This window comes from Hippocampus bargibanti, linkage group LG04, assembly GCF_051943395.1.
Source record: "Hippocampus bargibanti isolate YZ-2025 linkage group LG04, ASM5194339v1, whole genome shotgun sequence".
In the NCBI taxonomy this organism is placed as follows: Eukaryota; Metazoa; Chordata; class Actinopteri; order Syngnathiformes; family Syngnathidae; genus Hippocampus; species Hippocampus bargibanti.
This window is the reverse complement of record NC_142737.1, coordinates 12,308,452-12,323,791: the sequence shown is the minus strand read 5'-3', so window position 1 is coordinate 12,323,791 and position 15,340 is coordinate 12,308,452. Positions and strand designations below refer to the sequence as shown.

Below are 15,340 nucleotides of genomic sequence, written 5' to 3'. Positions count from 1 at the left end.
TCCATTTGTATAATATAAAATCAATGACAGAAAATATGTTTCATGCTGCTTTTTCCATTGTTTGATTTTTTTCCCCAGGTCTGCAACGAGAACTCATTATTTAAAAGTGAGGCTCGGTATTTGGTACGGCGGAAAGACCCAGAACTTTGGGCCAGTGTGTTAGAAGAGAAAAACCCCTACAAGAGGCCACTCATCGATCAGGTCATATTTTCACACTCACCTCGAGCCGTTGTTCATCGTGAACGTTATAAACGGGACTTTATAATGTACTACTTTGTTTTTCTAATTGCAGGTGGTACAAACCGCACTGTCGGAGACTCAGGACCCAGAGGAGGTGTCGGTCACCGTCAAGGCATTCATGACTGCTGACCTACCCAATGAGTTGATCGAACTTTTGGAGAAGATCGTGCTTGACAACTCTGTTTTTAGTGAACATAGGTTTGAATTACTTAATGTACAACATTGTAACGACTTTACCATCATTTTTCATTTTAACAATGCATTTGTTGTGTGTCCCTTTCCCAGAAATCTTCAGAATCTGCTGATTTTGACCGCCATCAAGGCGGACCGCACACGTGTGATGGAGTACGTGAATAGACTGGACAACTACGACGCTCCGGACATTGCTAATATCGCTATCAGCAATGAGCTCTTTGAGGAGGCTTTTGCTATTTTTAAGAAGTTTGATGTCAATACGTCAGCCATACAAGTACGTGTCAATGAATGGCTTGGGTTGCAATAGCCTTTATTAGTCTTGCAGTGGATAAATTTGCATTTCACAGCAGCAAAATGATCCACGTAAGAGGAAAGGAATGGAAGGAGTAGGAAGACAAAATACAGGAGCTGCTGTCAAGGCAACCACTCGCGCGGTGCCATCTTGAAGTCAAAACAACAACGAAAAAAATAAGTAACAAATCATGTGACACAACACAAAAGAAGCAGACAGTCATGCAATCTTAAGCACTTTCTGCATCCTCGTTGTTGTATGAAGCAGTTCTAGATGAAAAAGGAGAGGATTAAATTGATCTGAAATTGACAAAAGAAAACATACAAACAATACAAAAATTACAAAAAAAAAGCTAGGCTTGTGAGAGCACTTGATGACGGCTGCCTACTCAGGCGCCATCTTGGACTTGGATATATCACATTCACACCATCTCCAAATTTCCAAACAAGTGTTTTGTAAGCATCGCTTTTTTTCAAACCCAGTAATAAGAAATCTGACATTTTATTTTATGTATTTTGCTCATCATTGTATTAACTCTCCTGCTCCCCTCATAGGTATTAATAGAAAATATAGGAAACTTGGACAGGGCTTATGAGTTTGCTGAGCGATGCAATGAGCCTGCGGTATGGAGCCAGTTAGCACGGGCACAGCTGCATCGAGATCTGGTGAAGGAAGCCATTGACTCGTATATTAAAGCTGTTGACCCCTCGGCCTATATGGAGGTGGTCAATGCGGCAAGCAAGAACAGTAAGCCTTTGCTTTTATGTGCCACTTTTCAGTTATTTAATTGAGGTTCAAAGAAATGTATCTTTCATCAAGTCGTCATTTGTTTTTGTTTTTTTCAGACAACTGGGAAGACTTAGTCAAATACCTCAAGATGGCTCAGAAGAAAGCGCGGGAATCGTATGTGGAGACGGAGCTGATCTTTGCTTTGGCGAAAACAAACCGTCTGGCTGAGTTGGAAGAGTTTGTTAGCGGCCCCAACAATGCTCACATCCAACAGGTATAGCACATCACATGAATGACTGCACAAAAAGATTCACATTAATAATAATGATAATACATTTTATTTCTAAGCGCCTTTCAAAACTCTCAAGGAAACTGTACAGTCACGGGATAAGAGTTTTTTTTTCTGCCGGTGAGCAGCGGCAGCCATTCGCGCCTGCGTTCACTAAATCTGGAAGTAACACAAATTCGCACCACTAATGTGACTGTATATAGACAGATAATACAATATAATACATTGTAATTTATATTGCGTTTTCACAGCAGCTGTCACAAAGCACTTCACATAATAGTCCACACAAAGCAAAATAATAAACACAACAGGAACATCGATGAAAAGGTTTCTTCAGCCGTCATCTGTACTTCTTTGAAGGTGTCGGACGTATCGCTCCTCCTCCGAAAAGTTTCGTCAGCGAACTAAAATTTGATACCGGGGCGAATGGGGCAATCAGGGCCAATCATAGACATAATCCAACAGAACAAAAGAAGTAATCAGATTAGCTTCAGGGAGTAGTCCAATGCTCCCCCAATGTCTCCCATGCTTAGAGCAGGGACCTATCAAAACAGAGGTCCGACAACGCCACCCTTGGACATTAGAGGATATATACTATAGGGCCAGAGCTACCAGCACAATTTTAGTTCACTGACGAAGCTTTTCGAATGAGGAGCGAAACGACCGACACCTTCAAAGAAGTACAGAAAACGGCTGAATACACCTTTTCATCGATGGACCACTCCTGTACAACTGAGAGCTTACACAGACAACAGGAACATGAAAACATTGACAGTTGTGCTATCTTAACGACTTTTCCCGTGTAATCTATGTGCATTCAGCAAAATCACTAATATATCTTCCTCCTCAGGTGGGAGATCGATGTTACGAGGAGGGAATCTACGAGGCCGCTAAGCTCCTGTACAACAACGTGTCGAATTTTGCTCGACTGGCATCCACACTCGTACATTTGGGAGAGTACCAGGCCGCTGTGGACAGCGCCAGGAAAGCCAACAGCACTCGCACTTGGAAAGAGGTCACTGGCATGCCGAGAAGCAAACCATTCCTGATATTTTGCCAGACCAGATATTTCCTAAGATTTCCTATTTGACACACCTCATCTTGTCTGTTCGGGCAGGTTTGTTTCGCGTGCGTGAACGGCGAGGAATTCCGTCTGGCGCAAATCTGCGGCCTCCACATCGTCATCCATGCCGACGAGCTGGAGGACTTGATCAGCTATTACCAGGATCGCGGTTATTTTGAGGAGCTGATCGCTCTGCTGGAAGCAGCTCTGGGCCTGGAGCGGGCGCACATGGGCATGTTCACCGAGCTCGCCATTCTCTACTCCAAATTCAAGCCTCAGAAAATGCGAGAGCACCTGGAGCTCTTTTGGTCCAGAGTCAACATTCCAAAGGTGGGAAATGTTACCACACACAAGGGATGCTCATTCTGTTTATCCTCAGATGCTTGCTAGATGGTTCATTAGTTTTCGATTAAATCAAATCCAAAATTTTAACTATCAACACTCATAACCGTGTCAATGTTTACGTTGGTCATAGTAGTTAGTATGTGGCGGCCGGTATGTTACCTAATCTAACTACTTGAGAGTGTTAAAATGTTCGGAACAGCTTTTGGGATGTCTACGGGCATTTAAAAAAACTATAAAAGCTGGTAGAAGCATAAAAATGAATTATTTTAACTTGATATGACCATTTCTGACGAGTTTAATATAGGATGTCTGTGAGCAAACTACACTTATAGTATAAAGCTTCCTGTCGTAAATGTTTTAATGTTAACTTATTCACTGACAGGCGATGTGCAAAAATGTGTCCACTCCAGTGCCAGGATTGTTGTAATTGTCACTCAAATTGCAGAACACGCAGTATATTGAGTTTTAGGACTATGTAGATATTCAATTCAGCGTAAGAAAACGTAGACTCTCTTCTTTCATCAGAAAAAAATAGTTAATTCCTAAGTTATATGGATATGGAGTGATATGAGCTTGAAAAGAGGGCAGCTGTACAAAATACAATACAATGCAATACATACATATTGGTTTATATTGTGCTTTAACAAAGCGGTAACATGGAAAAAAGGGATATGCTGCCCCCTCGTGGAAGGTAAAAACCACTGCCAGAGGTCTGACCATCGCTTTATTGGCACCCTCCACAAGAAAAACCAAAACCCAAACAAATTCTGGAATGGCGCTTCACGTCACATTTTTCAATTCTCGAATCAATTTGGGAATGGCAGTGAAAAAAATGAATTAAATAATTCAAATGTGTTCCTGGTTTATTTTATTGATATTTACAAATGAAAATAATTGATTCGTTTATTGTCAAGAAGACAATCAAATACTTTAAACTTTATTGAAAGAGCAAACCAACAGCAGCTGGAACAAAGATCCTTTTTAAACGAAATGAAGGCTCATGAAATAAACTGAACATATTTTCATACCCGTTTGAACTGTCTTTTTAAGGATCTAACAGAAATTACCAGAAAGCTGTTAATTTTCCAAAATCACAACGCCCTTGAGATCAAAAGTTTCCACCCTTTTGTCCTCTGTTCTTAATCCATTGAGCGCACCAAACAAAAGCAATAAATCACTCCTCCATATGTAAACTCAAAAGATATCGCCCCTTGCTCACCAGGTTCTACGTGCAGCCGAACAGTCCCACTTATGGACCGAGCTGGTTTTCCTTTACGATAAATACGAAGAGTACGACAACGCAGTCATCACAATGATATCTCATCCCACCGACGCGTGGAAAGAAGGCCTTTTTAAAGACATTATTCCAAAGGTAAACGTCCACGTGGCATTGTTGGCCATTTTCTTTTCTTATCTTGAGTGAATATTGTGTCTTTTTCTTTTTAGGTGGCCAATGTGGAGTTGTACTATAAATCTCTTTCCTTCTATCTGGATTACAAACCTCTTCTACTCAATGACTTGCTGACTATTCTGTCTCCGCGCTTGGATCACAATCGAGCTGTCAACTTTTTCACCAAGGTAATGGATATGGATAGTTACCGGTAACTTTTCTTTAAAAAAAAATGTGGTTGTGACATTGCTTTTTTTTATCCCCAACCTAGGTAAACCAGCTGAAGTTAGTCAAGCCATACCTGAGGTCTGTCCAGAATCACAATAACAAGTCTGTTAATGAAGCCCTCAACAACCTGCTGACAGAGGAAGAGGACTACCAGGTCTCTCATTTCTTCTCATTCTGGAAACCGCTCTCATTTTATGTCACAATTGAACTGTCCGAAGATTAACGGCTCATAGTCATACTGCAATTGAAAGCCAAGTGTTTAACGTAGATTAACTCATTCACTGCCATTCACGAATTTATTCGGGATTTGAAAATATGATGTTGAGCGCCATTCCTGTATTAGTTTTTTTTTTCTTGTTTGGATTGATTGATTGGATTTTCCTTTATTAGTCTCGCAGTGGAGAAATTTACATTTCACAGCAGCAAAGTCATGAAAGAAATGAAAGTAGAAAAAGCAAAACACAGGAGCTGCTGGAAAGGCAGCCACTCTCGCGGCGCCATCTTGAAGTCAAAAGAACAAAAAAAACTAAATAACAAATAACATGACAACACAAAGCCACAGAGAGTCATTCATTCTTAAGCACTTTCTGTACCCTCTTTGTTACATAAAACCCTCTTTGTTACATAAAGCAGTTCCAAATGAAAGAGGAGAGGATCAAAGCGTCTCTTCACCAGTGAATCAGGGACATCATGGGGGAATGTGCACGTCGACTACAAGCTAAATGTTGAAAGCAAACACGCAGCTGTAGCATCCATTGACGAAAAGAGATTGTCTCACATCTCCTGTCCCACATAAAACAGCTTCAATTCCATCCTGCGACAGTTCCATATACGCATCGGCGCTCTGCGCTGACGCTCCTTCCTTCTTATCGCGGGCATCCTCAAGCCATGTATCCATCCAGCCGCAGACTTTCCAACAGCACCGACCTTCCACTGAACAAAGCGGGGCTGTGAAGATACTGCCCATTACAGGCGCAAAAAAGCACAATGGCCCCTTTGGTGTCCAGCGATGGCAGTCGAATGGCACCGACATTCCTCCCATTCAAAAACAGTACTGGCATATTCATGCTGCCGAAAAGGCGCAACCGCTCAGCACAGTCTCCTCCTTGATGAATGTCGTGGTCAAAAATGCTGAAAAACAATCCGTATCCGTTCCACACGACGCACAACAACACAAAGTGACAAAAGAAAACACAAAAACAAGACAAAAACAACAAAAAAAGCAAGGCTCATCAGAGCACTTGCTGACGGCTGCCTACTCGGGCGCCATCTTGCACTCCTTTAGACAATGGACAATAATGGCAAACACCCTGGCACAGGAGTGGACGTATATTTGCACATCGTCTGATAGTGAATGAGTTACGAAGAGATGTGAACTTTGTCATGATTAGAATTAAATTGACTTCATAGTTTTGGCTTGTAATTGATTTTTCATGCAGTTACATACCAATAAACATGACTTTGTAATCCCACCAAAACCAAAGAATTGAACCAAAGCCAATTGTCCCCACAAATGTGCCGTTCTTTAAATATAACACACTTAGTGGATCAAGGTATGTAATTATTGGAAAGAGGCACACCTTTCATACTTGTTCATTCCAATATGGAGGATTTTCTGTATAAATCTGGACCACTGTGCTGAGGATTCAACTCAAATCAGGTGTTGCACGGTTACAACCATGACAACTGCTCATTTCTTTTTTTTTTTTGTTTGTTTTCCTTTTCATTTTACTACAGGGGCTCAGAGCATCCATTGATGCCTACGACAATTTTGACACCATCGGCCTCGCCCAGAGGTTAGAAAAACACCAGCTGATTGAGTTTCGACGCATTGCTGCTTATCTGTATAAGGGCAACAACCGCTGGAGACAGAGTGTGGACCTTTGCAAGAAGGACAAACTGTACAAGGTGAGAGAGGATAAAGGAAGTGCAATGTGCAGGGTGTCCCCCCCAAAGGTTGACATCAGTTTACAGTGTGCGTGTTGATAATGTAATTTTTGGGGAGTCATATTTGACTCATTGTCAACCGCAAATGCTTTGGACTATAATAATGAGTAACTACCAGCTCATCCCTCTTTCCCAGGATGCAATGCTGTTCGCCTCCGAGTCAAAGGATGCTGAGCTCGCAGAGACTTTGCTGCAGTGGTTCCTGGAGGAGGGCAAAAAAGAGTGCTTTGCCGCCTGCCTTTTCGCCTCCTATGACTTGCTACACCCCGACGTGGTGCTGGAAATGGCCTGGAGGCACAACATCATGGACTTTGCCATGCCATACTTCATTCAAGTCATGAGGGAGTATCTCACAAAGGTTAGCACTCAATTTAGATTTTTACATTTGTCTTCCATGTAAGATCGGGTCTATTTTCAAGATGAATCCTGTTTTGTTGTTTTTATTGTACTTTATTTGTGTATTTCTTGGAGAAATCTATCGCTTCAAGTGACGACTTTATTGTAGTTATTGACCATATCTGTTTTTAACTCATTTGCTGCCATTCCCAAATTTATTCGGGTATTGAAAAGTGTGGAGTGGAGCGCCATTTATGGATTTGTTCGGGTTTTGGTGTTTCTTGCAGGGGTGCCAGAAAACCAATGGTCAGACCTCTGGCAATGTTTATCCCTTCCAGAAATGAACAGAATTTTCTTTTTGTCCATGTTAGCGCTTTGTTACAGCTTCAGCTGTTGTTAATATGTTATCAATATGTATGTATTGTATGTTGTACAGCTGCCCCCATTTCAAGGTCAGAGAACTCCAGACCCATATAATTTAGGAATTAAATCTTTTTTTTTTCTGATGTAAGAAGAGAATCTAATGTTTCTGACGCTGAATTGAATTTTTAAAACTCAATATTCTGTGGGTGTCACATTTTTTGCACATCGTCTGGCAGTGAATGAGTTAAAATGAAAATAAATCAGCCATTCAGTGGACAACATACTTTTTATGATAGGGTGGTACCTTGACTCACGAGTTGAATTTGTCCTGGATCGTTTTCCTGAACGGAAATCTTCTCTCGAATATTGTTTTTTTTCATTGAAATGACTAAAAACTGCAAATTCCTGGTCAACATTGCGCCCCTTCCAACATTTGCACTTTGTCCACTGGGTGGGAGTATAATACAGAGATAATTTCACAACTAATCACTCAGAAGTTTAAGTTTCCGCAGAAGATAAACACACAATTTTATATTGTCTGTCTTCATATTTTACTGCACAGTTTGTGTTCAAATATATAGTTTTTTAGTTGTGACGTTCTCTGCCACCCCTAGCACTTATTACTCAAGAAAGTCACCCTCAGAAGTCAGGTGATTTGTAAGTCGAGGCACTGTCGTCAAATTTAACTCCCTCGGAAAGACCAGTTCCGAATTGTAGACCGATGTGGTCACTTGAGGTCATCTCCTTTGGGGTTTCTTTTTTTTTCAGGTTGATGAGTATGCTGCGAAGGTGACGGTCTCTGGCCCCCCTTTTTTATATTTAATCTGTTCTGCCTGCTCATGTTGTAACCGCTCCTACAACCTTTAAATATCTTATGTAGTAAAATAGCATGAACAATAGGCTGACTAAAGCATAACTAGCCATGATAATAAGTGTGTTGGCTTTTGTTCCAGATCAACAACAAAATAGCACGTTGTTCCAGTTCCTAGTTTAGTATGTCGATGAGTGGCTGGCGACTCGTCCAAGGTCAACCCCAACGCTGACCCAGCTGTGACCCTAATTAGGACAAGCGTTATTGAATATGGATGGATAATAGTTCAGTAGTGTTTCTGGGTTGAATCAAAATCCGACTACCCATATACAGTAAATGTACTTTTGCCCAAAAGTCACTAGTTTTGTTTGGATGAATAGAAAAAAAAACGGTGAAAGTTGAGCATGTGAGATATTCATAATTATTATGTGTGTGGGGATAAACAAAGTAGTGAGATGAATGTATCGTCGTTTTGTGTTGATGTTCGGAACTGAAGCCTTCACACAGTCCTCCAGATTCACAAAAACTGGATTAGTTTGTTCCACACCTGTCAACCGGCCGTATTTTGCCGTATTCTGTACAATTTTTGCACATTTTTAGATGTGTAAGGCATACAACAAAGTTTGTACAGGAAACGCAAAAATGGTTAAATATAATTTTAAGATACTTTCAATTCAGGTTTCGTCATTTAATATTAGCAGTAATGTTAATTATCACAAATATCGCTACTTGTAAAAAAACAAAGTTGACCACCGAGAAAACAAGTCTGTGCGAAAAGTCTCGCGAAGAAACAAAAGTTCCGAGAAGACAAGTTCCGGTCAAGTGGAATTTTATTTTGAAATCAGTTAAATTCAACATTTTACGTGTTTTTTTTTCACCATAATATCATTAATATTTTTTATAAACATTACACATCGTAAGAACACAAATTATTATTTTTTTTGCTGTGGACAGATAGTCCACAGCAAAGAAAGCCACCATGCACTACAACAAAAAATATGTTGTGACTTGTTAAAAGTATTCATGTTTACATGTGAAATTTTGTTAATGACATTGCGCAATGAAATATTACACACGCATATGTTTTTTTTTGTTTTTGTTTTTTCAAATTGAGCTGTTAGTAAGGTCACAGTGTCTCGCAGGTTGACATGTATGGTCTGTTCTGGCCTAACATTTCCCTCTCACCTCTCTAACTCATCTACTGTGATTGTGCTATGTGTGTGCAAGTGTGTGTGAGTTCCCTCTCAGATGGGAAATAAGGTTGGTGGTTTTATAAGACCCGGATTTTGTCCGCAAGGCTGATGTGTGATGCATCCCCAAGTTTCGGGTATCCCCAAGTTTTAGGTTAAAACAGTAATAAACTGTGTGCAAGGTTAAATACTAACTCCAAAAGTTAGATGATCCTGTTGTGATGATATTTTAATTTTACATACATTAGATTAAATGTCAGTTGCCCCTTGGTGGAGAAATAATTCTGTTTTGACTACCGTAATGCTTGGATTTGGCTATAGATGTAATGTAATAGTACAATTTAATATTGTACGTTTACTATCGTGGATGCAGCTTGGAGTGTAGTGCCATTTGAGCAAGATATTTTCATTGTTCATATATTTACACGACAGAAGTGCATCTTTGCATTGAAAGTGGTTGAATTGAATACAGCTTTTTGGTGCCCTCAGGTGGACAAATTGCAAACAGCTGAAAGTCAGAGGCAAAGTGAAGAGGAGGTGACAGAGCCTCAGCCAATTGTGTTTGGTAAGTCCCGGTTTCTCAGCCAACGTGCTGAAATGATGCTTTCCTCTGATGGAAATAAAATGGTCAGATGGAGTGATGACCAGTTTTTAGGGTATTCCGGAACTTCTTTTAGCAGTAGCATTTTCTTTTCACTGATTGTGATTGTTCCTCAATGTAGATTACGTAAAGGCCTTCTCTGCTAGCCTAAAAATATCTGAATCAGACTAATGTGAATTATAATTCATCCATGAAATCTTATTAAATTCCAAATTGGTTTTCAGCTTCCTTTCATTGCTTTTTCTCGGTTGTGTTGCTTCCAAATGTGTGGTTTTGTATTTAAGCATTTAACCAATCACATTTCAGCTATCATTTGTTACCAGGGTCAGAAATCTACCTGGACGCCTTCACAATCAGTTCTGCAGGCCCCGGAGCATAAAAATTGATTTAAATAATCAGAGTTCAAGTTGGCAAACCAAGACCTGCTCGAAGATGCTGGAAACGTCAGAGTTTTCGCAAACTATGATTGGCTCGTGACTAGCCAATCATAGTATCAATAGCCGCGAGTGATAAGCGCATACTGGCCATGGCTAGCATAGTACTGTATCTGTAGCGAGCTGCATAAACAAATATAATGTGTTGATTTAATAGTGGTTTTGTTAACCCACAATGGCTGAAAGAGGAGAAGAAATGGATTTGGTTGCAGATATACTGTTCAAGCCATTTTAAAGACGGACATTTCAACAGTAGATGGACATCATTAAGGTTGGACAGCTCCAAAACTAGCAAAAATAGCAAATAATATTGCAATTTTATAGGGTTATCATGAAGCCACACGTTCATAGTAGAAATTCGAACTGTTTAATGTCAGAATTTATTACGTTTCTTCCAGCCACAAGTTATTTCCTGGCCAATAGCACCCTCTAGTGGACGTGTAGTAAATCACACCACACACATGCAGCTGTGGATTGATTCAGACGTAGGGCAACTGAAGGCAGAGGAGTGACATGCACGGCCCGCCACTGCGCTTTTAAGTACAATATTTCATCAAATACAGTAAAGTCTCGTTATATCGATATTCAAGGGAGTCCGAAAAAATATCGATATAACCGGGACTATCGATATATCCGACCCTGTTTGCATGTAATTTTCTCCGTGCGTGCATAGAAATAGTATCGATATAACCGGGACTATCGATATACCCGATATCGATATAACGAGACTTTACTGTAGTGTCTGATGCCGTTTGTTTACTGTACGGAATAGTGGCAATTTATTTAACGCGCAGTATTTAATTATGCAGTTTAACCTCAAGCTAATTCGTTGCGACATTTTGTTTGCAAACTGCAGCAATTATTTCACATGAAAGGAGGTGACTTTTGTTTGGTTTGATTTTTTTTCAAGGGGAATTGTTTGTCTTATAATCAAGAGGTGGGCTGGGCTTCTATCGGTTTGCTGATGACTTAAAAAAACAAAAATATCTCAGTTCATTTTCGTCATGAAAAATCTTACCAAGCGAGATTCTAGTATTTGTTTTACCAAAAAAAGTCTTTCTGATTGTCATGATTCAAACAGCCATGAGTGCGGATGAAAACTATGTTGACATACCGGCTAATTGTGATTAAAACAAACAAACAATAAAGTCAAAGCAGGTGAAGTCACTATCATGATATGATGAAATAACCTCAAATTCGAATTGCATGACCTTCTGCCTTTGTGTGTTCAGGTCAACAGTTGATGCTTACTGGTTCACCCGCCCCAGTGCCCACCCAGCCGGGTTATCCAGCCTATAGCTACCCAGCCAATGCCACGGGCTACACCACTCAGCCTGCTTACGGTTTCCCCATGTAGAGGACGGAGCCATTTTTGGTCGAGCACCCTCTCCTAGAACCGAACTTGCTTTCTCACCTGGAACCAGGCATGACACTACTTCAATGAAACCGCAGTATCATCTCCTCGCAAATTATCGAGGGTCTGTATTAACTCTCCTCCCATTTCCGCTCACCACCTGGACATAATGTTGCACTGAACTGCAGAGCATAACGTCACTGCTGCCCTGTAGCTGTTAAATGTAAATTTCTAGAGTCCTCTCTTGGTTTTATTTGAGGATGACAATTCGCCGTTGCGGAGCAGAAGGGATTTCCCTTCTTGCCCCCCTCAAAAAAAGAAGTCTATTTACAGCCTTATATACACAGCAAAGGGGGAAATGGGCTCAATTTGTTCATTGAGAATTCCACGGCGCTCTGGTTTGAGATTGTTACCGTGCAGTCATTGTCTTTTCTCATCACACACAATTTGTGGTGTTAATGTACTGCGACCAGTGTCTGTTTAGCGTCAAAGCCTTTTTAAAGACGCGTCACACAACCATGAGATGCTCCAAAATATTTCCTCCACACTCTTCAGCTGAAAATCCTTTTCCTGTGATCCAAATGTTCTTTCCATTGACTTCTTCGTAATGAGTTTCACGGTGAGGAAATAAATATTATTTGCCACAGTCTGTGCATGTGTTGCCAAAATGTTCATGCTGCAAGCAGGAGCACAATTTATAGTACGTATATCAATTGATAATAATAATAATAATAATAATAAGTCCAATGGAACTATTTCAAGTGACTCACAGAACATTTGGGGATGAACAGATGAAGAGGGAGAAGAAACATTGGCCAGTGTGTCGACAATAATCATTGTACTGAAAGAAATGTATAATTTAAGATATATTGAAATACTAATCAAAGAATATTATGAAACACCGTATGTATTGTCTATAGTATGTCATTGTAATTTGAAAGGCATCATTTTTTGTAGGAAAACTGATAAAAAGCCAAAAACAGCAGTTATTAAATGCTTTTGTGGCAATTTGGAGGTTTACTTCATGCTCCTAGAGAAGCTACACTCGTTTTATCTGCACAAAAATAAAGTATATACACAATGTGTGATCTCATTCATTCACAACAGTGCGTGGGTATACAGACGCTCCCCACCTTACGAACGAGACATGTTCCGAGTGATCGTTCGTAAGGCGAATTTGTTCGTAAGTTGATTCGGTGCTATATTTTGGATGAAATGTATGTTTAAGTCGCTTTAACAGTCATAGATTAAATTCACACCTACTGTAGTATGACGACATATATCCTTGGGTCTTCAGTAAGCCATTACTGAAGCTGCTGGCATGTAATTACTGAATTACATGCAAACTTGACACAGGCTGGCCAAGAGCAGATTCCAACTTTGCATCTTAGAAATGTGACTGAAGATGAATTCTCATATTACATATATTAACAATATTTCATAGCTGTCAACCTTAGCTAATAGCTACCCTTATAAATGATTACAATTCCCGTATAAAAGTTGTAGTATGCCGTACATCAGGGGTGTCTGTCATGTTTTGCCGTGGGCCACATTGTAGTTAAGGTTTCCTCTCGAGGGCCGTGATGAATTTGGGGAAGCCATTAGAAGTTCAATCCCCTCGACATACAGTAAAGTCTCGTTATATCAATATTCAAGGGACTCCGAAAAAATATCGATATAACCGGGACTATCGATATATCCGACCCTGTTTGCATGTAATTTTCTCCGTGCGTGCATAGAAATAGTATCGATATAACCGGGACTATCGATATATCCGATATCGATATAACGAGACTTTACTGTATTACATATAGAGCGCACAACAAATTAATGAATAACTAGTTTTCCAATCTGAAGTCAAGAATAATGACTGTTATTGTGGTTTACATCCAAAAAAAATGAAATTCTGGTTAGGATTTAAAGGACAACTGACATCACTTTTTTTGTTTCCTAACTGACATCAGAAAAACGTTTTATAGCATCTAAAATACCCGAAACACGCAGTATGATATTTTTAGTCAAATGCAAAACACCAATAAAAATGACTTAAAGTGTGCTGAAACTGCAAAAAATCGAAACCGGAAGTGGCCAGTTTCAGAAGGTCCCACCCCCTTGTTCGTAGTGTCACGCCAAGACGTCTTGCCTTGCTCGAGAATCAAAATACGTAATGGCTTCAGATTTTGAGAACATGCTTTCTTGTTACTCATCAAGTTATAAATATGATTCCAATAGTTCTGAAGAGGAAAGCATACATGTTTGCAATCGATTAAATAATTTATTCCGGGTCATTTTGAGGCATGAGGGGGGGGAAATGTCGCACCCAAAAAAAGGCAAAAGATGCCGACAAAGCTCCGTGTGGAAATGGGCTCAACATTTTTGTCACAACACACAAGGATTCACCATCGCGTTATTTATGTGTTTTCCTTCTAATTTCGCCATCAACACTGATCAACACGAAGTTTTCAGACCAAACAAAGTACCGCAAAATGCATTGACGTGATCAAAGGACTGCTACAGTGTGTCCTTTCTCGATCAGGGGCGTTCCTTCAGTGACGTGACGTGAGGACTCGTCACCAACTCATAAACAAGACTTCCGGAATATTCAGCTCGAGTCTTAAGACGTAAAATATAGCTATATGTGGTGGAATATTTGTAAAATACGCTCAGTAGAAGTCATTTGAAGCAATTTTAAAAATTATGGACACAACTTTTCCAGAGACGTCGGCAAGGATCATGGAATTTCACAAGTTTGATTTGCTTTCGCGTGCTGAAAAAAATCATGTGGCGGGCTGGATTTGGCCCCCGGGCCTTGACTTTGACACCCGTGCCGTACATTATTTGATATGATATAAAAATTGCTAACACAAGCGGAAATGCAGACCTTTTAACCCCGCATGCGCACGTGATGCTTTCATTAATTCTACCTTACGCAGCGATAACAAGTATATACGACTGAAGATTACTTTTGCTGGTTCGCCGTGACGATAGTAGGCGGCAGCAGTCTCGTTGGCTACCAGCAGTTGAGACGAACTGGATTGGAGCCAAATTGGTCTTTGAAAATCAGTTCACAATGTAAAAAATGTTTTTTTCTTGTATAAAAGTTGTAGTACGCCGCACATTATTTGAAATGATAAAAAACGTATAAAATACGGAGAAAGGGTTTCAGTTGACAGGTAACACAGTAAAACGAAAACAAACACAGTACAGTATTTGTTTTCGTTTTACTGTGACTAATCACACGGAAAAAATATAGTGTGAAAGAAATGTGGCCTTTAACGATGTCAATCAAAAATTTGCCTGGGATTAAGATCGTCGCGAAACGTGTTTAATTTGCTCTAATTTCGTTCTCGTAGTTATCAGTCGTGGTTGCAAACCCAGTGAAAAGTGTTGCTGTTTGTGAAAGGTGTGGCCGACGGAAACGTGTAATTTCAGCCCTCTCGCTCACTGGTGATAAAACGTTCTCGTGTCTCATGTCTCTAAGGAAAAACAAAACCATATTTTTATTTCTTTCGCCGAAAATCCAGAAAAGGAAC

The 15,340-nt window shown here is 40.1% G+C and overlaps 1 protein-coding gene across 2 annotated transcripts in view; it reads left to right on the top strand.

Moving 5' to 3' along the window:
- cltcl1 (clathrin heavy chain like 1) overlaps positions 1-12,890 on the top strand; it is a 36,440-nt gene extending 23,550 nt beyond the window's left edge. The window contains exons 18-32 of one of the 2 annotated variants that reach the window (XM_088994076.1): positions 79-201; positions 293-438; positions 526-709; positions 1,282-1,474; positions 1,573-1,730; positions 2,596-2,760; positions 2,863-3,138; positions 4,376-4,525; positions 4,600-4,731; positions 4,815-4,925; positions 6,509-6,679; positions 6,855-7,076; positions 8,186-8,212; positions 9,908-9,983; positions 11,686-12,890. In XM_088994076.1, coding sequence (XP_088850202.1) covers positions 79-201; positions 293-438; positions 526-709; positions 1,282-1,474; positions 1,573-1,730; positions 2,596-2,760; positions 2,863-3,138; positions 4,376-4,525; positions 4,600-4,731; positions 4,815-4,925; positions 6,509-6,679; positions 6,855-7,076; positions 8,186-8,212; positions 9,908-9,983; positions 11,686-11,810 — 2,259 coding nt within the window. In that variant the 3' untranslated portion in view covers positions 11,811-12,890. The remainder of the gene's footprint in view (positions 1-78; positions 202-292; positions 439-525; positions 710-1,281; positions 1,475-1,572; positions 1,731-2,595; positions 2,761-2,862; positions 3,139-4,375; positions 4,526-4,599; positions 4,732-4,814; positions 4,926-6,508; positions 6,680-6,854; positions 7,077-8,185; positions 8,213-9,907; positions 9,984-11,685) is intronic. The other variant, XM_088994074.1, reaches the window with a different exon arrangement.
- The last annotated feature ends 2,450 nt before the right edge of the window (positions 12,891-15,340 follow it).